Source organism: Tachyglossus aculeatus, chromosome 18 (genome assembly GCF_015852505.1).
Source record: "Tachyglossus aculeatus isolate mTacAcu1 chromosome 18, mTacAcu1.pri, whole genome shotgun sequence".
Lineage (NCBI taxonomy): Eukaryota > Metazoa > Chordata > Mammalia > Monotremata > Tachyglossidae > Tachyglossus > Tachyglossus aculeatus.
The window spans coordinates 2889141-2913899 of record NC_052083.1 but is presented as its reverse complement, the minus strand read 5'-3'; the positions used below and the strand labels follow the sequence as shown (position 1 = coordinate 2913899).

Sequence of the window (24759 nt, the reverse complement as noted above, 5' to 3'; positions counted from 1 at the left end):
AAAGTCACACAGCTGACAAGTGGCGGAGCCGGGATTAGAACCCATGACCTCTGGCTCCCAAGCCCGGGCTCTTTCCACTAAGCCACGCTGCTTGTATCTTCCCCAGCCTTCAGTGCTGTGCCTGGCCCACAGTAAGAGTTTAATACCATAAAAAGGGTCTAATCCCTGATCCGTAGCCTGTGCCGAACAGAAATAAACAAACTCAGCTTCAGTTAAAACTGCTAGCCTGCAGGATGTACAGTGAGTGGCTCAGAATGTTCTCTCTCTCTCTCTTTTTCTCTCTCTTTCTCCTCCCTCCCCCAACCTTTATGGCTGTTGATGTTGGTTAGAAGCCCAGATCCTTCAACTGAATCTAGGTGCCCCGTTTCACTGCACTGCCACCCCTGCCATCCCCTAGAGCTTTTCGGATCCATCCTTCAAAACCGCAAAAAATCAAACACAAAAAATCACAACAAAAGAAAACGTGCTTCTCTGCTCACTCCTATGACTCCCCCTGCCCCTTTCACTTTCCGGGGGAAACAGTAAATATAGACAGTGAAGGAAAATGGCTTTTGTTGAAAAAGCCATAATTACGCGGGTGAAACGCGATAGCTATTTCTACTCAAAGAACCTCTTGCTTCTGTCATTCCCAGCTTCTGCAGCAAGGACACCTACAACAAGGAGAACCTTTTCAGCAGCCTGAACTACGATGTTGCAGCCAAGAAGAGGAAGAAGGACCTGCTCAATAGTAAAACAAAAATTCAATGTAAGCCATTTACAGGGGATGCGAGAAGAAAATGTTTCCGCAGAAGTTGGGGAAGTGCTTCAAGAGCGAATCAGACTAAGACCAGTGAACAGCTGCTTGAATGTTTCCCGTGTCATTTGCTGAGGGTGGTTCTTTGAATATTTGGGCTATTATCATTAATATTATTATATTTGTTAGCTCCAGGATTAGAACTCAGGTCTTCTGATTCCCAGGCCTGTGTTCTTTCCACTGTGCCGTGCTGCTAAGTAAGCTTCTTAATGACACCCCCCAGCCCCCAATAAATCTCCTCTCCAAGTCCCCTTGATAGACCTTTCTTCCCCTTCCTTCCCAAGCCTCCACCTTTGTCACTGGTCTCTGGTTTAGCTGGAATCCTTTTTCCTGCGGCCCATTCGAACCAACCGACTCCATGAGTGTTTTTGTTTGGGTTTGTGGTTTAGGAGTTTTTGTCCCTTTCCCTTTATTTATATAACTTCTTTGTACATTCCTGATAGACGTATGAGAATTTTAAAGGAAACAGCGTAATGACATCTTATCCTGAACATAAAATATAAAATGTAATTCAAATTATACGGTGTAAATTGTTTAATGCCGCAATTTTTTTATGATACTCACAGCAGTTTTCAGATTGGGTGTTTACTACAAACATGAGAGAGAAATGTACTTTTTTGGGGAATCACAGTTCTGGCATTTAGTGTGCTGAATTTGGGTAATCAGACAAACTTGATTGCCTGATTGGCAACCAGTGTAAATTATGCTTATCTTTCTCCTCCTTTCTCTTCCTCCCACCTCCTCCTCCTCATTATCAGGAGTTATTGAGCACCACTGGTGTGGAGAGCTCTTTACTAGGTGTTTGGTAACGTCTAGTAGAAGTAAAATACATGTAAGCTCCTTGAGGGCAGGGATCATGTCTACAAACTCTATTGTATTGTGCTCTCCCAAAGACTTAGTACAGTGCTCTGTACACAGTAAGCGCTCAATAAATACCAGTGATTGATTTGATCTTGGAGCTTTCCGTCGACTGGGGGAGACGGGAGGCACTCTTGGTCCTCTCGTTTTGTAAGTGTATAGGTAACATTCACGTGAAAAACAAAAATCTATCACTAAATAAATGAATGAAGAAAATGAGGAGACTTACCCACGAGTTCTTCGGGTGACTGATGGGAGGAAATGAGCTTATTGAGAGAATAGAGGAATGCCTCCTAGAGGAGGATTTTTCTTTGTTTTTATTTTATGGCACAGTTTGAAGGTGGAGATGAATTAGTTGGGCAGGTTTGAGCAGGGAAGAGGGTCTGTGCAGGGGGAAAGAGAAGCCCAGTGAGGCGGAGGTCGGGGAGAGTCAAGAGTGGAGTAGAGTTGGGAGGTTAGGTCGGGAGAAGCCTTGAGTGCCACCTGGGCTGTAACGTGAGAAGAGAGGGAAATGGAGAGGGGAGGCAGTTGATGGAGAGCCTTGAAGCCAATGGTCAGGAGTTTCCATTTGACACAGGGAAACATGGATAGGTGTTGGAGATTTTTGGAGAGGTGAGTAATAGTTTCCGAATGGTGTTTTTGGAAGATGATCCTGGCAGCTGTCTGGAGGCTAGGCTGAAGAGAGGAAAGGCCGGAGGCAGGGAGACCAGGAAGGAGGCTGATGCAATAATCCAGCCGAAAGGTGACGAAGGCTTGAATCAGGGCGTTGACCAAAAAGGAGGACAGGAAGGGGCGGATGTGAGATAGACTATGAAGGGGAAATGGGCAAGATTTAGAGACCTACTGAGAGACGGAGAGTCGTCAAAGATGATATTAAGGTTGTGGCTTCTGGGATGGAATGAATGGTGACAATGAGTAGGCTGAGGAGCAAAGAGGAGGAGTTCATTTTTCTTCATTTTGAGATGGAGTTTAAGGGGCCTGTGGGACGTTCATGTGGCGACGTCCTGGAGGTAGGAGGAAATGCAAGATTGTGAAGCAGGCGAGGGGTCAGGGTTGGTGAAGTTGACCAGTCAATCGACGGTACTGATTGAGCACTTAGTCTGTGCAGAGCAGTGCAAATGCTTGGGAGAATACAATACAGTTGGTAGACCCTTCCCCACCCACAAGGAGCTTACAGTCTAATCGGGGAGACAGACATTGAAGCACATTACAGGTAGGCGAAGCAACAAAGTATAAGGATATGTACAGACTCGCTGTGGGATGGCAGTGAGGTAAGAATTTAAGTGCTTAGGGGATCGGACTAAGTGCAAGGGTGCGGCACTAAGCAGGGGAAATAGACAGCTTAGTCAAGGAAGGCTTCCTGGAGGAGATATGAGAGCTGAGACCGAGTGAGTGGATGAGCTCCTTCAGAGCGTGGTACTTTGAAACACTTACGACGTACTAAGCGCTGGGGTAGGTGCAGGATAATCGGCTCAATCACACTCCCTGTCCTGCGCCAGTCTCACAATTTAAGTAGGGGACCAAGGGCCCTAGAACACAGCCTTGAGGGATACCCACAGTTACAGGCTGAAGGGAGGCTGGAAAGTCAGCAAGAGACCGAAGGAGCATTAGCCCGAAGGGCCCAGACGGAGCCCCCTTTTTCCTCTCCTCCTCCCCCCTGCCCCGCCCTACCTTCTTTCCCTCCCCACAGCAGTTGGGTATAATAATAATAGTAATGGCATTTGCTAAGTGCTTACTATGTGCAAAGCACTGTTCTAAGCTCTGGGGGGGATACAAGGCGATCAGGTTGTCCCACGTGGGGCTCACAGCCTTAGTCCCCATTTTACAGATGAGGTCACTGAGGCTCAGGGAAATTAAGTGACTTGCCCAAGGTCACACAGCAGACAGGTGGTGGAGCCGGGATTAGAACCCACGACCTCTGACTCCCAAGCCCGGGCTCTTTCTGCTGAGCCAAGCTACTTCTCTGTGTATATTTGTGCAGATTTATTACTCTATTTATTTTACTTGTGCGTATTTACTATTCTATTTATTTTGTTAATGATGTGCATATAGCTTTAATTCTATTTGTTCTGACAATTTTGACAGCTGTCTCCATGTTTTGTTTTGTTGTCTGTCTCCCCCTTCTAGACTGTGAGCCCGTTGTTGGGTAGGGACCGTCTCTCTATGTTGCCAACTTGTACTTCCCAAGCGCTTAGTACAGTGCTCTGCACACAGTAAGCGCTCCATAAATACAATTGAATGAATGAATGAATTAATGAGTGAGACAGGAAGAGAACCCTGAGCCTAGTCTTAATTGAGAAGTTGCATGGCCTAGTGGATTGAGCAGAAGCCTGGGAGTTAGATGGACCTGAGTTCTAATCCTTGTCTGCTGTGTGACCTTGGGCAAATCTCTTAACTTCTCCGGACTTCAGTTACCTCATTCGTAAAATGGGGATTAAGACTGTGAGATTTATGGACATGGGCTGCCTTCAACCCGACTAGCTTATATCTACCCCAGCGTTTAGTATGGTGCATGGCATGTAGTACATGCTTAACACATGCCATTAAAAACAAAGAGTGAAAAAAGCACAACACGGGTACCAGAGGATTGGTAAGACAGTTGTTGGAGAAAAAGGAGAGGAAGGGGATATATACAGTGTACTCAAGGAGTTTGGGTGGGAACTGGGGCAGGGAAGTGGGTTTTAGCGTGAAGATAAAAGAGAAGGTTTCTTTATCAAGCGCTTAGTACAGTGCTCTGCACACAGTAAGCACTCAATAAATACAATTGATTGATTGATAGAATGGAGGAGACTTGAACCTGTTTTGAGGGAGCCAGAGGAGACTAAGAGGCAGTAAGAGAAGGGATGGAGGATGGAGAAAGTATTTTTAATCAGTGAGAGGGAACGGGGCCCACGAAAAATGAACACATTTGATTTTTAAGAGCAGCCTGCAGATCTCCTTTTGGGAGACAGCTGGAAAGGAGGAGAAATATGGGAGTAGGAGAATTTTGAAGAGGCCGGGGTGTCCTTAATATGTTTAAACACTGTAGAGATGAAATGCTTACATTGCTGTATCGATTCGACCTAAAGCAATCTGGCTTTCTTTCCAATCTTCGAATGTGGGAACAGATGCGAAAAAAATACTGTATGACCAATGCAGCAGGTTTGTTACAGGAAATTAAGAGGAATCTCGTTCTTCTTTACAGATTTCCATCAAGAAAAATGGATCTACGTTCACAAAGGAAGTACCAAAGAGGTGAGTGAATCGATTTGACAAACTATTCAGCTTTTAATTACCCTAGTTGGGCGTTCTGAATTTTCTGCTAATTGGACCTGGTATTGCATCAAACAGCAGTACCACAGACTTCTACTCATAGAGTTAGGAAAACTGAGACAGAATAGTAAGTTGATATAGCAGTTTGGGTCAGGGGAAGGGAGGAAGTGGGGGTCTTGAGGGTAAACCAAACTAGGAAACCTCATAAAGTGTTCTCTGGCTTCAAACACAACTTGTTTAGTATGATTGATATGGCCCTAGGAAACCCAATCAGGCTAATGGATGCTAAATTGAAATAGGCTAATTTTCTGCCCAGGAACCGCTTCACGGTTTTGGTCTGTAGCCCATGAAGTTTTGATTAATTTCTACAGAAAATAACCCCTGTACAATCAAAGTAACCAGTTCTCCCTCTCTCTCTCGCTGACTCTCTCTCTCCCCTCTCTCTCGTCCCACCCTTCATTTCTCTCCCTTTCTCCCTCTTCAGCGCCATGGCTACTGCACCTTGGGTGAAGCTTTCAACAGGCTTGATTTCTCAAGCGCCATTCTGGATTCGAGACGGTTCAACTATGTTGTGCGGGTAAGGCCGAGGAGGATAAGATCTTGTTGAATTTTATTCCAACTGGGCCAAGTGACTGCAGTTTCCTTGACAGTGTCACCAGAGACCTGGGGTGTCTGAGACGCTGTATGGAAACTTGGAAGTCATGACTAAAAATAGGACGGCTTTAAGGCAGTTTCTGGTAGCCCGTTGCTCAGTTTTGGCCTCAACAGGCTCACTCAGACACAAAACTGCTCTTTCCATTGAAGGGGTAGTCTGTGTATTTTCTCGGTTGTCATATTTCAAAACCCCCTTCAAGGCAGAGAGAATGCTTCAGGTCAGTTCTAGCTAAGAGAACTAAAAAAAAAAAAACGCAGTGAGGTTTAAAGGAAAGATCGGGGACTCTGAGTCAGGAAATCTGACCTGCTGTGTGACCTTGGGTAAGTCACTGAACCTCTCTGGGACTCAGTTTCCTCATCTGCAGAATAAGGATGTAATGTCTGCTTTCCCGCCCTATTAAGTTGTGAACCCTGTTTGGAACAAGCTGGTTATCTTTTATCTGCCCCAGTGCTTAACACTTCCCTGGGACTGTGAGCTCCACGTGGGACAGGGACTATGTCTGACCTGATTATATTGTATCCAAGTCAGCATTTACTTCAGTGCTTGGTCCACAGTAAATCTTTAAGAAATACCACATTTATTTCTTAATATCTTTATTATTACAACTAATAAAAGTAACTTGATTGATGGGTACTTAAGAAGTGGTTTAAGTTCAAGTCCCTTCGGGAGTAACTTCTGTTCAAAAGCACGTGTTTTTATTTTTGTTCTTTAAAACCCATCTGAGAGCTTACTACTTGCTCACTCAGCAGAAGACCCCGAGATTGAAAAGATCCCCCAAACCAACATCTCTTCCTTTCCTGCATCAACGTAACCAACATCAATCGAGTGTTTCATTTTAATAGGTTATCGCGGCAGAGAAGTGGAGGTGATACCTATTTTTTTTTAATTACTGTTCAGAAGATTTTGATCAATCAGTGGTATTTATTGAGCACTTACAGTGGGCAGAGCACTGACGTAAGCACTTGGGCGAGTGCAATACAACACAGTTGGTAGACACATTCCTGTCCACAGTGAGCTGTGGATGCTGTTGGAGTTTCCCACCGGGAGCAACGAAGGAGGTGAGGTCATGAGATTTAAGGACCTGAGCGGAGGAATTGATGCTAATGCCAGTGGCTTTCAGAGTAGTGCTGTCACTCTGACTCATCTTTTCTAGGTGGCGTAATAATAATCATCATCATCATCATCATAATCATAATAATAATAGTAATAATTGTGGCATCTGTTAAATGTTTACTATAGCCAGGCACTGCTCTAACCACTGGAGTGGATACAAGCAAATCGGGCTGGCCACATTTTACAGCTGAGGCAACTGAGGCACAAAGAAGTTAAGTGACTTTCCCAAGGTCACACAGCAGACAAGTGGCGGAGTCGGAATTAGAACTCAGATCCTGTGCTCTATCTACTAGGCCATGCCTTCCCACCAAGGCTATGAGTATGTGGGCAGGTAGCAAAGTACTTGTCCGGTCTTCACCCCCGTTAGCCAACTACAGCGGAGCTGGGGTGAGAACCCCGGTCTCTTGGTTCCCAGAGCAGCGCTTCATCCCCTGGACCTAACTCAGGGCTCGGATTTTCCCCTAGAGCTGACAGTCTAGAAGAAGGAATCGTTGGAGGAGCAGAAAATAAAGAGGTCATACAATGGTTGAGAAGCCCTTTCCAAACTCCTTTTTCATCCAGCACCTATTACTGTCCTCTCCATCCTTCTTCCTGCTTAATTTCAGCTGAACTTTCAGCTGACCTGAACACATTCTTGGCCCGGGCTTCAGAACTACATTAGCGTTCAAAGCATTTGAGTGTGGTTGTTTTGCTCAGCATGTGATACGCTATCCAGTACCGTGGGTCTGCTGTTGGAAAACTACCTGTTTGCAGCTGCTGTCTGTGATTTTAAACGCCTTTCAATTTCTTAATTGGAAATTTGTAAGAAGGTTATAAACCATAAAACAGAATGGGGGACAAGCAATGGAATGAGAAACCCTTGGACATTAACTTTCAGGATGGGCCTGGATTGGGGGGATTTTTTTGGTTACCCTCACGAGAGTCTTCATTCACTCTTGTTTAGCCTCCTGTCTGGTTGAGGCCTTGGGCCTCACTTGGAAGTCATTAAACAAGAGAGTTCCTCAGTCTTGAGCAATTGTAATGTTAAGGATGAAGGATCCAGGGAGCCTTACTGTCTTGTGCCAAACTTGGCCCCTGTGCCCCCTCCTCAGATGTGCCAGGGAGGGAAAGGATGGAGCCAAGAGCACTATAAATTTTTTTTTTAGCTTGGCCTTTGGTCAGGAAAGTGTTAAAGAGCTTCCCTCAACCAAATGGGCACAAACAACCAAATCAGATTGTGGGGACCACCCAGGTTGAGACCTAACTATTAAACTAGATAATAATAATAACAGTATCAAGCTCCTTGAAGGCAGGGCTCATGTATACTAATTCATTCATGCGTCATTGAGACGCAGGGTGGCTCCGTGGAAAGAGCCCGGACTTTGGAGTCAGAGGTCATGGGTTCAAATCCCAGCTCTGCCAACTATCAGCTGTGTGACTTCGGGCAAGTCGCTTAACTTCTCTGTGCCTCAGTTCCCTCATCTGTAAAATGGGGATTAAAACTGTGAGCCCCCCCATGGGACAACCTGATCACCTTGTAACCTCCCCAGAGCTTAGAACAGTGCTCTGCACATAGTAAGCGCTTAACAAATGCCATCGTTATTATTATTATTATTCATTCAATCATATTTATTGAGCGCTTACTGTGTGCAGAGCACTGTACCAAGTGCTTATGCTATTGTACTTGCCCAAGCGCTCAGTACAGTACTTTGAATAGAATAAGCACTCAATAAATACTATTAATTGATTATGTGCCAAGCATTATGTTAAGTGCTGGGGTAACTTGAGGAGTACAAAGATGTATCTAGCTGTGGTGAGAAGAGGATGAAAATGGCAGAGAAAGAGGGAGAGGGAGTGAGAGAGAGAATGAGAGGGAGAGAAAGAGAGAGAGCGCAAACATCCCCAGGCTAACTTCATTGCTTCAAGAGCAGCGTGGTCTCAGGAGAGCCCCCACGGGACTGAGAGTCGTCCATGGCATAAAGCGCTTAGTACAGTGCCCTGCACACAGTAAGCGCTCAATAAATACGATTGAACGAATGAATGAATAAAGCAGCCTCCCTTCTTTAGGTCGCTGAAAGGACATCCCAGTCGGCTTTGATTTCTGCCCTGACCAGGCCCTGAATTAGTTGAGAAATGCTGGAGTCAGACAGGAACGAGAGGTAAAACAGAGCATGGTTATGGCCGGGCATGCCAACCTCCCTACTTTCTCCTGAAGGGGAATTATTACTCACCTTCAAGAACTAGCAAGGGAACAAAACTAACTTTTCCAGGAAAGATAATAATAGTAATTGTTATTTGTTAAGCACTTACCGTTTGCCAGGCGCTGAGGGAGAGCCAAGTATCATCAGATCAGACACAGTCGCCGCCCCATAAGAGACGCACGGTCTAAGGGAGAGGGAAAACGGGTATTTAATCCCCATTTTACGGATGAAGAAACTGAGTCCCAGAGAAGTCAAGGGACTTGGGCAAAGTGGCGCAGCAGGCAAGCAGCAGTTGGGATTGGAACCCAGGCCTGTGTTCTTTCCACAAGAGCAATCCTGTGAGTGGATGGGTAGTTGTTTCAAATCATTCTCTGCACACAGTAAGCGCTCAATAAATCAATCAATCGTATTTATTGAGCGCTTACTATGTGCAGAGCACATAAATACGATTGATTGATTGATTGATTCTCTAGGTTCTTCCTGAAATATCCCAAATTAGCCTCCAGCATCTTACGGGGGCCATCACTTCATAGCAGCCCTTACCCAGGTGTTAAATCATCCAGCTGGCCCAGGGATGTGCAGTCCTAACCTTAGAGTTCCCCCAACCAGAAGCTTTTGCGCCAAAATAGAACAGTTGCAGCATCCTTTTTTTCAAAATGGTATCTGTTTTGCACTTACCGTGTGCCAGGCACTGTACTAAGGGCAGGAGTAAATATAAGCTAATCAGGTTGGACGCAGTCCCTGTCCCACGTGGGATTCACAGTCTTCATCCCCATTTTATAAATGAGGTAACTGAGGCACAGAGAAATGACTTGTCCGCAGTCACACAGCTGACAAGTAGAGGAGCCAGGATCAGAACCCAGGGCCCGCTGGGCCGCGCTCCTTCTCTGGTATTTTGGACTCGCCGCCAAAGCCTGGTGGGGTCTCTTCGGCAGCTTTCGGCATACCTCCCCTAAGAATGCATTCGAAACACGAGCGGTTTTAACTTCACTGGCGGTCTGGCAGCCGAAATGCCGAAACCTGGTGCCGTGATTCGAATCTTAACCTGATGCCTTCAATTAAAAAGGAGTCCTTAGGCCAAGTCCCCCGGGAGGATGGTGGCTTCCAGCTGCAGCTTGGCTCCCCGAGCAGGTACTTACTTGGTGGTGAGGTTTAGGCCGACTTGGCATCGCTCGTCACTCTTCCTGAGGGTGGTCTCTCTGGACTTCGGGCGGCCAGGATTTAAACGTGGGAGGAGGCTAGTTGTGGTTTTGCTCTTTGAGGGGAGGACGGGTCAGTATGGGGAAATATGATGCACTGAGCTGGAAACACTGGTCGGGGCAGCGGGACGTCTTTGTTCCTTTGGGAGGTTTGGATTATTAAAGCCACATTCTCATTGGAACCCAGTAGACGGGCAGAATTGAGGGTTATTGGGATAAGCAGGAGAAATGTATACTACTAAATTGCTCAGTAGCCACTACGGACTATAAGTCTCTAGACTATAACCTCCCCCCTAGGCTGTAATCTACTTGTGCGCAGGGATGTGTCTATCAATCAATCAATCAATCAATCAACTGGATTTATTGAGTGCTTACTGTGTGCAGGGCACTGTACTGAGCACTTGGGGAGAGCACAACACGACAATCGTTGTGGGCAGGGAGCGTCACTGTTTATTGCTGTATTATATTGCCAACTTGTACTTCCCAAGCGCTTAGTACAGTGCTCTGCACACAGTAAGCGCTCAATAATACGACCGAATGAATGAATGAACTTTTCCAAGTACAGTGCTCTGTGCACAGTAAGCGCTCAGTAAATACGATTGAATGAGCAATATCACAGACACATTCCTTGCCCACATGGAGTTTACACTTTAGAGGGTGAGACAGATATTAATAGAAATAAATAAATTATGGATATGTACATAAGTGCTCGTCATGGGCAGGGAATGTGTCTGTTGTTATATTGTACTCTCCCAAGCGCTTAGCGCAGTGCTCTATGAACAGTAAGCGCTCAATAAATGCAATTCATTCAATCGTATTTATTGAATGCTTACTATGCGCAGAACACTATACTAAGTGCTTGGAAAGTCCAATTGAATTAATAAGTGCTGTGGAGCTGGGAAGGGGGGCGGGGATGGTGAGTAAAAGGAAAAAGGGTTAGGCAGAAGGGAGAGGTATAACCAACTCAGGTTTTTTTTTTTTTAAAATGGCATTTATTAAACACTTACTGTGTGCAAAGGACTGTTCTAAGCGCTGGGGAGGTAACAAGTTGATCAAGTTGTCCCACGGGGGGCTCACAGTGTTAATCTCCATTTTACAGATGAGGTAACTGAGGCCCAGAGAAGTTAAGTGACTTGCCCAAAGTCACACTGCTGACGATCGGCACAGCTGGGATTTGAATTCATGACCTTTGACTCCAAAGCCCAGGCTTTTTCCACTGAGCCACGCTGCTTCCCCAAGCGCTTGGTACGGTTCTTTGCGCCCATTAAGCTCTCAATCAATATGCTCGATTGATTGATTTTTAGATGACTGTACCGCCCGTGTAGGAGACGCCTGGACTTAGTGATAATGAGTGAGATTACTGTGAGCCGATCCTGAGTCTGGACTAATATGCCAGGAGGGTAGAAGCAGACAAGTCTGCTGACGCTGGAAAATACAATTCCTGATTCCAGTCTTGGCTCTTCCTGTAAAAAATAATTGAAGGGATGTTTTACTTGCAAATAATATTTACCTAGTTTTGACATGCACTGAGTTTATTAATGTCGTTTAAAATAAGCCTCATCCAACCTGGCAGGGGTTAAGGCTCGAAGTCAAAGCAAAACTTTCCAGATTTTTAATTTGTGTTATCCACTGAGTAAATAAGAGGCTTGGAAGCCCATGGAGCTTAATGTAGGAGAGCGCTGTGAAATATAAACCACAGTTCATTATGAAAGCCAAAGGCTTCTCGACTGTGCTTAACTCTGGTACTGATAAAATTTGGAAATGCGGGAAATTATGTATAATAAAGTAAGACTTCTCAAAGCCGTGAGTGTTTCAAACTTTTGATAACACTGGAATGTCTCTAATCAGGCCTGCACTCTAGGCTGCAAAATCTCACCATCCTATATGTTCTAGAGGAATTTGGACTATATTGTGCCTCAGATAATTTTTCTGAGAACCAGAGTATGTTTTCAAACAATGGTTTCACCAAGTCTTACCTCCGTATAGCCATGGAAACTCAAAGCTATCTTAAATAATATACCAATTGTGGTATTTGCTGAGCGCTTACTATGTGCCAAGGATGGTGTTGAGTGCTGAGGAAGATAAAGTCAGTCAGATCAGACAGGATCCCAACTCCACATGGGGCTTGGAGTCTGAGTGGGAGGAAAAAAAGGTACCCAATCCTCATTTACAGGTGAGGTCATTGAGGCACAGAGGAGTTAAGTGACAGGTTCAGGGTCACACAGCAGACAAGTAGGAGAGTTTCGATTAGAGCCAGGTCTCCTGACTCCCAGCCCCAAGCTGGTTCCATTTTTTTCTTTTTTAGGACAAACACATTTGTTATCTTTACTGGGACTTAGGTCTAGTTGCCCTTCCACCGCTAAAGATCCTGTAAAACATTTTCATTTCAAATTTCACGACAAATATGGGATCATCCTGTAAAAAAAAAACTGCTATAATCATCATCAATCGTATTTATTGAGCGCTTACTGTGTGCAGAGCACTGTACTAAGCGCTTACTATAATGTAGCATTCATTGATGGAAAGGAGAAAGGAGGAATCATTTGCAAAAGGGCAGGGGAGTGGCTGTCACTCACGAGGTTAATTTCTAGACCCCCTCCATTGTTCCCTCAATTTACTGTCCTGGTTCCAATCTGAGTTTCAGTGCTTGGAAGGAAAGAGGCTTTTCTCATTCAGAAATCTCTGAAGGAGGAGCCAGAAGCAACTTTGAAGGACCAAGAATCAAGGGCAGGATTCATTCATTCAATCGTATTCATTGAGCGCTTACTGTGTGCAGAGCACTGGACTAAGCGCTTGGGAAGTACAAGTTGGCAACATATAGAGATGGTCCCTACCCAACAGCGGGCTCACAGTCTAGAACAGTGCTCTGCACATAGTAAGCGCTTAACAAATGCCATTATTATTATTATTATTATTATTAGAAGAGGATGAGGTCCTTAGATTGGTATTTCTTAAGGACTTACTCTGTGCCATGTGCTATATAGATACTAGATAATCAGGTCGGACACATCTGTGCTCACAATGTTCCTTCACCCTCAAAAGAATTTATACACTTGTCATGCAGAGGTTTGTTTTTTTTAATGATATTTGATAACCACTTAATATGTTCCAGGCACTGTTCTAAGGGCTGGGGTAGATACAGGGTAATCAGTCCACATGGGGCTCCCAGTCTTAATCCCCATTTCGCAGATGAGATAACTGAGGCACGGAGGAGTGAAGTGACTTGCCCATGGTCACCCAGCAAGCAATTGGCAGAGCCGAGAGTAGAGCCCAGGTCCTCTTACTCCCAGGCCTGCGCTGGATCCACTGAGCCATACCGCTTATTACAAAAGTCATCTGAGTCTTGGGCTCAGAACAGAAAACCACAGACAGGTGACTTGGCTATATTTCTTCTCGAATGTTGAAAATTTCTGGATTGGCCTCTTGTTTCTTTGTGTTTCTCTAATATTGCAGAGGGTTACAGACACTGACCCCGTCGAAAACCATCCTCTCTATGTCAGGTCCGCAGTGGGACTGTGTTCTGCAATCCGATCCTTCGAGTGCTCGTCACAATCTAGCATTCATATAGGATTTCAGACTTTACTTATCCGTTCTTTCAGAGTAAACAATTAGCCTCGCTACTATTTTCAGAAGGTAAATTGATCCTGGATAAGGATTCAGAAAAGACCTGACCTTAACTGCAACCTCATGTTCACATTCACCGTTCTCTGGACTTGAGAGCCAAACCTTTAGCCCTTGAGATCTCAAAATACCATTTGGGTGCTTTTACTATTTCTCCTGTTTCCTCATCTCTTGTAACGTCTGTCCCCTCTTTCGGCTGTAAGCTCCTTGTGGGCAGGAATCGTGTCTACCTGTGGTACTGTACTGTCCCAAGTGCTTAGTTCAGGGCTGAACATACAGAAAACACTCAATAAATACGATCGATTTGGGTGCTTAACAAACACCATAATTATTAGTAATAAAGATTGAACCTTTGTTACCTCTTTTCCCTCCGGTTTGCACATTCGTGGCCATTAACAGATTTTTCTCATCCTCCTTCGCAGCGTTTTTAGAGACTAATCAAACCGGCACCCTCACGAGACAGTAGTCGAAATGGAATTTTGGTTTTGTATAGATTTCTCCATCAGACTCTATCTTGGGTCCGGTGGTTTTTCTGTTTTGTTTTGTTTTGTTTTTTTTTATGTTGAGTCATACGCTGCCCTTCTCGGGAACGACTCTAGGATTTTGTTTTCTTTCATCTTCACGCTAGTCATGGGAGCCGCCGGCTATTATTAGAACATCAGCTCAACCGTCTGAGTTGTCTCGCTGGGAGGGCGGATCCGTTACCCTCCTCCCTTGACAATCACATGATGGTGACAGTGTTGAGCAAAACAGACAAGTGGCAGAAATAGTATCCCATGCGTGAGCTCACTGATTGTGGATTAGGCCAACACTTACATTTACAAATCCCTGCTGCCCTTAGCCATGCAGATCATGACTTCTGAACTCTCGGTCACCGACAACCTTGACTAATTAGATGCCGCAGTCTCTTGTTTCGTAGCCGTGCCTATTGCCAGAAAGAAAATTCCACCTTAAATGTCATTGATTAAAGCCAAACTGGCCATCTGAAGAGGAGAGTCTGTGAGGGTAAACTTGGGATTTAAAACCTTGTCCAAACTGGTGGAAAGAAACGCAGAAGCTGCCAAAGTCCACTTGTCAGCCCCTGAGAGGGCTGGGGAAAAACATTGTAACAATGTAGGTAAATACAGCAATCAATCAATCAGTTGTATTTGCTTCTCTAATGCCATCCTTCTCACTGCACCTAGATCTCCTCCATCACGCCGTCGACCTCTCGTCCACCTCCTGCCTCTAGCCTGGAATGTCCTCCCTCTCCGTATCCGACAGACGATTACTGTCCCCATCTTCAAAACCTTATTGAAGGCACATCTCCTCCAAGAGGCCCTCCCTGACTAAACCCTCCTTTCCTCTTCTTTCTGTGTCACCTTGACTCGCTCCCTTTATTCATCTCTCCCTCTCAGCCCCACAGCGCTGATGTATGTGTGTCATTTTATTTATACTGATGTGTGTCCCCCCCTCTAGACTGTAAGCTCATCATGGGCAGGAATGTGTCTGTTATTTTGTTATATCGTACTCTCCCAAACGCCAAGTACAGTGCTCTGCACACAGTAAGTGCTCAGTGAATAGGACTGACTGCCTGACTGATTGTATTTATTGAGTGCTCGCCGTGTGCAGAGCACCGTACTAAGTGCTTGGGGGAGTACGATAAAACAGAGGTGGAGACACGTTCCCTGCGCACAAATTGGGTAATCGAGGTGGGTAACGGTTGGAGAGAAGGGAAGGGCCGACAACCAGTCTGATTGCTTTTTCCTCCGAAGGGAAGCAGCCGGGCCCAGTGGGAAAAGCACAAATCCAGAGGCTCGGGTTTAAGACCCGGCTCTGCCGCCGACCTGCTGTGTGACCTTGGGCTAGTCACTTCGCTTCTCTGCCTCAATTCCCCCACCTGCAAAAAGGGGATCCAATATCTGTTCTCCCCCCTACTTAGGCCGTGCACCCCATGTGAAACCTGATTGTCTTGTATTTACAACAATGCTTGGCATATAGTAAGCACTTCAAAAATACCCCAATAATTATTATTATTACAGGGTGCTCATTTGAAGGCAAAGGGATGCTTTTATACCGAAGTGAATAGGTTGTTTGTTCCTCCCAAATGCATCATTCTGACCGTTAATCTGAAGACGTTGGATCTTAATTTAGAGGCAAAACCTTTTTATTTTAAAAGTTGGCATTTCACTATTCAGCTTACTTCACTTTGGGTTTTAATTAGTCCAACCAGCTTTCATTTTCAGCAGCTGCTTTTCATTGCGGCTTTGCCTACCATTTAGCTCTTCAACAGTAAACATGTATCCATGCTGACTTTACTGCATCACATGATTAAAAGTGCAGATTAGAAAAATAGCTCTGTACTCTAAGGCTGGCAACTTCTATTTTTATCTACAGCTGTTGGAGCTGATATCGAAGTCGCAGCTCACGTCCTTGAGCGGCATAGCCCAGAAGAACTTCATGAACATTTTGGAAAAAGTGGTCTTGAAAGGTAAAGATCTGTTTCCCTCGATGAAGAGCGGCGGGGGAGAGGTTTGCCCATTTGGGGACTTTGTCCACTTAGATTTGAAGGTATTTTGGGGGAGGGAAACTAGAGGGGTAGAAAAGCACAGGCCCTCGAATGGCTTTTATCACTCACACCTTTGGAGTCGGGTGGCTGCATTTTGTGATCCCTTGGGGCCTTTCCAGCTCTCAGAGTCTATGAATAATCGTAAGCACGAAACTGGAAACCTTTCAGGTGGTTGGAATCGACCCAGGTTCAGTCCATTGAATTACACAACCCATCCCGTCACAGGGTTGGAAGGGACCGTCTCCCTGCCCTTCGGCGGGGTGAACATTTATCCTAGGTCACTGTCAAGTTCCCCATCGTCCTATTTTCCGCTGTCTGAGGTCCCAACAGGTCGGACGAGGTTTTCTTCATACCTGCATTACGAAGCAGGGCTTGGAAAAATCCCCAACTAGTTCACGGGAGGAAATATTTGAAATACTTATTAAATGGGTAATAATAACAGCCGTGTTTGTGCGGTGGGCTTTGTTTCTTTTTCTCCTTTCCTCTCTAGTCCTGGAAGACCAGCAGAACATTAGGCTAATAAGGGATTTGCTCCAGACCCTCTACACCTCGTTATGTACCCTGGTTCAAAGGGTGGGCAAGTCGGTACTGGTTGGAAACATAAATATGTGGGTATACCGAATGGAGACGATTCTCCACTGGCAGCAGCAGCTGAACAATATCCAAATCACCCGGGTAAGCCGGAACGTTGACACTTATTCCTTACAGGATCCTTATCCTCTACCCCTCTCGTCTTATCGGAATGCCTGTGCCTGAGGGTTTGACAAACGGAGACTCCGCAGCAGATGGCCCGGGGAGCAGGAGAATCTCGATTGTTACAACCCGATGCTTAAGGGGGATTCGACAAGGCGTAGCTCCTTCCAGGAGTAGAGGCGTGGGGTGAAAGGGTGATGGAAAAACTGCCTTTTCTCTGAGCCTCTAACACGAGGCACTGACGCTAAAGCTGAAACTTTTTCCCGGGGTTCTCTGTGCTCTGACCTTTCATCCTCTCCTGCTCTTCCCAACTCCCTGCTTAACAGGTTTTTCTTCATGTCCAAGACGTTGTCTCATGTATCTGATGTCGTTGGAGGGCAGTGGAGTGAGAAGCAGCGTGGCCTAGTGGACCGGGCATGGGAGTCAGAGAATCTGGGTTCTTATCTCGGCTCTGCCACTTACCTGCTGTGTGACCTTGGGAGAGTCACTTCAATTCTCCAGGCCTCAATTTTCTCATCTACAAAATGGGGATTCAATACCTATTGACCGTAAGCCCCATGTGGGGCTGGATGATCTTGAATCTACTCCAGCACTTAGTACAGTGCTTGGCACATAGTAAGCAATTGGTATTTAATGCAATTTAGTGACATTTAATCACCTGCTGTGTCAAGCACTGTTCTCAGCGCTGAAAACCTGTCTACATGTTTTGTTCTGTTGTCTGTCTCCCCCTTCTAGACTGTGAGCTCCTTGTTGGGTAGGGACCGCCTCTATGTGTTGCCGACTTGTACTTCCCAAGCGCTTAGTACAGTGCTCTGCACACAGTAAACACTCAATAAATACGATTGAATGAATGAATGAAAAGATCAGACACAGTCCTTGTCCCACATGGGGTCATGGCCTAAGTAGGAGGGAGAGCAAGTATTTAACCCCCATTTCACAGATGAGTAGACTGAGTCACAGAGAAGTTAAATGACTTCTCCAAGGTCACACAGTAAGCAGTTGGCAGAACTGGGATTAGAACCCACGTCCTGTGGCTCCCAGGGCTGTGACCTTTCTACTAGGCCATGCATAGAATACGGTTACGAGCGAAGAACTTAAGAAGCGGCACAAATTCTCGTTCCCGACTTATTGTTCTGTGCCCATTTTTTCCTCTAAAATCTATTTTTGACACCAGTCATCAGGTTTCACCTCTGCTAGACGGTTGATGGTGAGTGGAGCCACTAAAAGCCAGGAGGAAAGAGTTCACGGGGCCACTTGGATTACTCTAGTGGACAGATAAATGCTGGTGATCCTATTGGTCATCTTATCATTAGACCAAGAAGGATTAGTAGTTTTCCAAACAAAATTGATAGGGCTTCCGTTTGCCCTCTGTTGGTTGGAGCTAATATGGAAAAATATGCCTGTCTCCACTACCTTTTTCAGCAATGATAATTGGACAGTTCAAAAGCTGTCCTAAACGGGCAATGCTCTGTCGCATAATACCCTCTTGGGTGTCAATATTATTTCCTCAATTTCTCAGCTAACTCACAGAGCGGATACGTGATTTTCCTCACTCTGGCCCACTGTTGACTCTGTTGAACTCTGTGACCTCTTTTGCTCTCTTTCTAGTACCCCATAAACATAATTTTAGGTCACCGGAAAATCCCCAGGCCGATGCATTCATGTTTCTTCCTCCCCTCCAGGAAATATCCACGGTCGTATGTCTTCTTGGATACCCAGCCCCATCTTCCTCCTTTCCTTTCCTCCATTCCGGCACCTTCCCATTACAGCTCTGAGAGGAACTGTTTTAGGAATATTTGCGATCCGGCAGCAGCCCCATCTCTGCCCCCATATGCCTTCATGGTTTGAGGAAGGGGTAGGAGGGAGGGGAAGGGGAGAAAGGGAGAGTTGTAACTGATTTCAGTGGTTAAGGTAGAAATAGGTGTGAATGAGCCTTTGAGAAAACCAAGGCACAATAAGTCATTGGATCAAAACTTGGATCAGTCAGACTAATCAGTGATATTTATCAAGTGCTTGTTATGTGCCCAACACTGCCCTTAGCACTTGGGAGAGAACAATAATTGAATGAATAGACATGATCCCTTCCCTTAAGGAGCTTACAGTGTACGGAGCACTGTACTGAACACTTTGAGTACATTAGAGGAGGTAGACACAATCCCTGCCCTTAGGAAGCGAACAGTTGAGCTTTGAGGTTGAGCTCCGGTGATTTCTACAATTCAACCACGGCTGTGTTTGGGTCTTTGAGGGAAAAGGAGGGTCAAAGAAACCTCAGGTCTGATCCAGAGTGATTCTTCTGAGAAATTTTCCTATCCAGTTTTTTATCCGTTCAGATGATTACAGAGGGTGAATGGAGAAATAAACAGGGGATGTGTTTGCTTTTATACTTTGAACAAGTAAACCCAACATGCTTATGATATGCAAGGCAAGTGTTTTGGAGCTCGAGTGCTCTGTGGAAAAAAAAAACGTCGTCTGATGGTTTGTAGCCAAGCCCTGGTTTAAAATAAAAAGCGGAGACCTTGTTTCTGCCTGGTATGTTTATACTGAAAGAAATCAGGCGAGCGTTTAGCCATTTCTAGAGAATCTTAAGGGTTTGAGAGACTTGGCTGGGGGTGGAGGCAAAGATTAGGGAAAAAGTCAGCTTGGAAAGGCTGACAGAGTGCCCTCTGCCCCATCTGCTCTCTTTTGAACGAGAATTAATGTAATAATCAGCCCTTGTGTCTTATCCAAAACAAATCAATTCTTTGAAGTTCACTGGAAAAGAAAGAAATATCATACGGCTGTTTTTAACAGCTCATGTGGCTGCCAGAGCCTAAACACTTTTAAATAGTACAATAAATCATTGCATTTGTTAAGGACTTACTGTGTGCCGAGCACTGTACTAAGCACCGGGGTAGATAGAGTTTCAGGCCCCCCATGGGGTGCCCAGTCTAAGTAGGAGGGAGAACAGCAGTTAGCCAAGCAGTTAGCTGACATTCGGGCTGCCTAGTGCGTACAACCTGAAGTCCATAAGATCTAAGGCAGTAAGAAGTATGGTGTCTGAAGAGAAGCTTCTCTTGCACTAAGTCACGCAGGAGCCCTGAGTTATTCTCGGGCGAATTCTTCCCAGGATCAGACTTCGACGATTCGTGTTGGGTTCGGATAAGTGGGTGTCCGTCACTGTATAATGAGTTACCTGGAGGAGTTGGGGACGCAGCCCGGCCTTTGGAAGAGAACATCGAGCTTAGTTTAATTTCCTTTTTTTCTCTCTGTATTAAAATGCATTAAAATGTAATTAAATGTATTAAAATGCATTTCTTTTCCATTCCAGCCCGCCTTTAAAGGCCTGACCTTCACTGACCTGCCTCTGTGCTTACAAATGAACATCGTGCAGAGGTTGACTGACGGCAGAGACCTTGTCAGCCTGGGCCAAGTAACGCCGGACCTCCAGATCCTCAGTGAAGATCGACTGCTGTGGAAGAAGCTTTGTCAGTACCATTTCACAGAGCGACAGGTAATTGGGCGGATTTCTCTTTTTCCCTCTCTCCTGACCTCGTCGTCCTGGAGCGTTTGCAGTAAACGCTCAGAGCCCTCTCCCTCGCTCTTCCATCATAACGTAATCAATCGGTAGTATTTACTGAATTACTCTGAGCGGCACTAAGTGCCGAGAAGATTACAAGAGCATTAGTAGTCATGACTACTGCCCTCAAGGAGCCTACAGTCAAACATGGGAGACTTACTAGACCGTGTTGGGTCTTGGCTGTTTAGCTTCAAGGATCTTTCAATCTTGACAAAAGACTGCAACCCTCGGTGAGCAGGGAAAGTGTCTTCCAACTCTTGTATTGTACTTATATTCTCCCAGGTGCTTAGTACAGTGCTCTGCACACAAGAAGTGCTCAATAAGTACCACTGATTGATGGATTGAAGAGGTCAGCTTTAAAGCTGTTTAAAGATAATGGTCTATTAACAAAACGCTTCACGAGGGTAGGGATTGTATCTAGTGATTCCATCGCACTCTTCCAAACACTTACTACAGTGCTGTGCACACAGTGAGTGTTCAAGTAACATTGATTGGTCTAGTGGTTAGAGTCACGAGTCTATCACCTAACCACTGTGAAAATTGACAGATGCAGGTTGGTGGAGATAGGGAAGAGGGAGGGATTTTTGAGAGGAAAGTACTAATTCAGTAGACCAAAAGACCTCAAAGCCTGGTGTTAACTTATTTCTTTGCACCCTTTCAGATCCGCAAGCGCCTAATTTTATCTGATAAGGGCCAGCTGGATTGGAAAAAGATGTATTTTAAGCTTGTACGGTGTTACCCAAAGAAAGAGCAATATGGAGACACTCTTCAGCTTTGCAGACACTGCCATATACTGTCCTGGAAGGTAAGTGTTGGAGGAGACGTCGAAAACCCCACTCACGCTCTTCCTGCCCTAGCAGCTGCATGGAAAATAACAGACACTTAACCCCTCGTGACTTAATCTCTGTCACAAGCCACGGCTGAACTCTGAGGAACTCGTTTCGCTTAGCCCCTGCAGAGAAGCAGCACGGCCTAGGAGATAGAGCACAGGGCTGGGAGTCAAGACATCTGGGTTCTAATCCTGGCTCCTGCACATGCCTGCCGTGTGACCTTGGGCAAGACACTTAATTTCTCTGAGCCTCAGTTTCCCCCTCTGTAAAACGGGGATTCGATAGCCGCTCTCCCTCCCGTTGTGGTCATTTGCCCTGTATGGGCACAGGGACCATGTCCGATAGGATTAACCTGCTCCTACCCCAGTACCTGACACATAGTGAGTGCTGAATACGTACCACAATGATTATTATTATTACTAGATTTAACAGTGAGCGCTACTAAAACCTCTGAAGATTCCTTTCCCACACTTGCATCCCTTCCCTTCTGCCCTCCATACTGGACACCCTAAATTCCAGTACTCAGGGCACTTGGTTAACCCAAGCAGTAAAAGTATCCATTAGGCTCTTAGTGCATGCAAAGCAATGAACTAAGAGCTGGGAATAATGATAATAATAATAATGATGATGGCACAGTTATTATTGGCAACTTATTATGTTGCCAACTTGTATTTCCCAAGCGCTTAGTACAGTGCTGTGCACACAGTAAGCGCTCAATAAATATGATTGATTGATTATTAAGCGCTTACTATGTGCAAAGCACTGTTCTAAGCACTGGGGAGGTTACAAGGTGATCAGGTTGTCCCATCTAGGGCTCACAGTCTTCATCCCCATTTTCCAGATGAGGTAACTGAGGCACAGAGAAGTTAAGTGACTTGCCCAAAGCCACGCAGCTGACAATTGGCGGAGCTGAGGTTTGAACCCATAACCTCTGACTCCAAAGCCCGGGCTCTTTCCACTGAGCCACACTCCTTCTCATAAGTAGTACACAGTTGAGAATTAGGCCTGGCCCTGCGGGGGTTCACTTAGTACAGTGCTCTGCACACTGTTAAGCGCTCAATAAATACGACTGAATGAACGAATGACTCACAAATCCCCTTCTACACTTTAAGCTCCTTGTGGGTAGAGATTGTGTCTACCCATTCTATTATATTGGACCCTCCCAACCTCTTAGTCCAGGGCTCTTCACCGCACAAGTGCTGTAGACTGTAAGCTTACTGTAGGTACGGAACGTGTCTACCAACTCTGTAATCGTGTACTCTCCCAAGCGCTCAATACACTGCACTCAGAAAGCGCTCAATAAATAAATAAATAAATAATAAATAAATAAATTGATTGATCTCTAGACTGAAAGCTCATTGTGGGACGGAACCGCGTCCACCCCACTTTGTTGTAGCTTTCTCTCCCAAGCACCTGGCACAGTGCTCTGCACACAGTAAACACTCAATGCATAACACTGATGGACTGCCTGATTGACGACAAGTTTGTAGATTGCTTTCCCTTGGCATTCTTGGGAAGTGGGGTGCTTTCTCTGTAGCCGGGGATGCTTTGGGGTTCTGAACCTTGGAGACTTTTACCTCGATGTGATGTTCCTCTTTCCAGGGCATCGACCATCCTTGTACAGCCAACAACCCCGAGAGCTGCTCCGTTTCTCTTTCACCCCAAGACTTTATCAACCTGTTCAAGTTCTGACAGCGCTTCGAATCGTCTGGTTCTCGGCGGACTCTAGGATACTGATCTCGGACCCTTCGGTTGTAAATAGTGTACATTTTCAACGCTCGTTTGAAACTTCAGCATCCGGCTAGCAACGCGGACCCGGGAGTTGCCCCCCGACTCTGTAGGAATGTGGTCGTTTTGTATTCAGAGGGGTGAGGAGGAGCAGTAGCGTTCTGTAAATAGGCATTGGTTTTTTTTATTAGCCCGCAAGATGACAGGAGCAGAAACTGTGTTTTAGAAGTCAAAACTGAGTCCGCTTTGAGCTCTCTACAAGCCTTGCCTTGGGTTTCTAAAAATTGGAAAGACATAAAACGTCAGCATGAACTTCCTTGACCTGTTTACAACTTGGAAATTTCAAAGAAACTAAACATCAAAAATCCCTGTAAAAATCACGGAAAATTCACGCGAAGGATTTGGATGTTTCTTAAACTTATGTATAGGGCTTATTTTATAAAGCTACAACACCACACTACTTTCTACCTCTGCGATCAAAAAGTACCTTTTTCTGACACACAAAGTAAGTTATCCAGGGTTCATTGTACATTTTTATACTTCTGACAGCGATAAAAAAGGAAAACTGTTCATCATAAGCAAACTTCTTCTTGGTTCGGCCTTACTTTGGTGAATAGAACAGTCTTTTGAGTTGCCGCTCCTATAAAACACTAGTGGAAAATGTTTTTCCCTTCACATCTCCAGCTGGGGAAGCAACAGCAGGATTACTAAAGAGTCAATTTTGTGGCCATGAAGAGACATTCCTATTTGATTTCCATGCATGTAGGTACCACCTTAGTCTGACTTCCATTCAAGAGTTGAGATAATTTCTACTTATTAGATGGATACAGTAAGGTGTGTGTCCTTAATAAAGTCTTGAAAATAAGTACAAGATACATTGTACCATGCAATCTTTTCCCTTCTGCCCCATGGAAGTATACCAATGGAGAAAATAGAGATTTTGTTCCTACTGCTTATTACTTCAACGTAAATTGTTATCCTGGGTAGTACCTGTGAAAATACTTCCAAGGCTGACTTAAAATATGCAAACAATTACAGCATAGTTCTAAAAGGAGAAGAAAACTACTCCCTGTAGCCCTGTAACCAAATGTACAGTTCAAATTCAAGGATTTAATCCTGAACAAATGTGTGGATATGCATTTTTGACAAAGTAATGAAGGGATAGAAAAACTCAACTTAGTCATTTGTTAATTGGTCCTGGTTCTGTGTGTATGTGTGTGTTTTAAGTTTTATAAAATCTTCCATTTCTGCACCTGTGTTTGTATTTTTGCCCCTGCTTGCATTTTTGCAATTAAAATCACCCTGCCTTTGGAAAAATAAGTAAAATAAAATTAGCAACATAGATTTGACATAAATGCTAAGGAGCAGGCATCCTAGAGGAAAAGTCATTCTAGTGTGCAGCGTTCAGCAGTGATAAGCAGGATGCCCTAAAGTGGGAAGTGTGAAACACTGGACAAGGAAGCCTCTCTTTGTTAACCTTTCACTTCTCTCGTGCCTAAGACAAGTGTCATCCCAGGCAGGGAGGTGAATCTTTCTCCACTTGCCTACTGGGTGACCTTGGGCAAGTCACTTAACTTCTGTGTGCCTCAGTTCCTTCATCTGCAGAATGGGGATTCAATACCAATTCTCCCTCCTAGTTAGGCTGTGAGCCCCATGTGGGACCTGATTCTCTTTCATCTACCCCAGTGCTCAGTGTAGTGCTTGGCACATTTTAAGCGCTTAACAAACACCAC

General features: G+C 45.1%; 1 protein-coding gene across 1 annotated transcript in view; it reads left to right on the top strand.

Moving 5' to 3' along the window:
- The window catches only part of FBXO32 (F-box protein 32), a 31545-nt gene extending 7267 nt beyond the window's left edge, over positions 1-24278 (top strand). The window contains exons 2-9 of the mRNA XM_038759981.1: positions 633-745; positions 4836-4885; positions 5388-5480; positions 16048-16141; positions 16710-16894; positions 20220-20402; positions 21130-21273; positions 22901-24278. Of these exons, the coding sequence (XP_038615909.1) occupies positions 633-745; positions 4836-4885; positions 5388-5480; positions 16048-16141; positions 16710-16894; positions 20220-20402; positions 21130-21273; positions 22901-22990 (952 nt within the window). The 3' untranslated portion in view covers positions 22991-24278. The remainder of the gene's footprint in view (positions 1-632; positions 746-4835; positions 4886-5387; positions 5481-16047; positions 16142-16709; positions 16895-20219; positions 20403-21129; positions 21274-22900) is intronic.
- Positions 24279-24759: the final 481 nt, after the last annotated feature.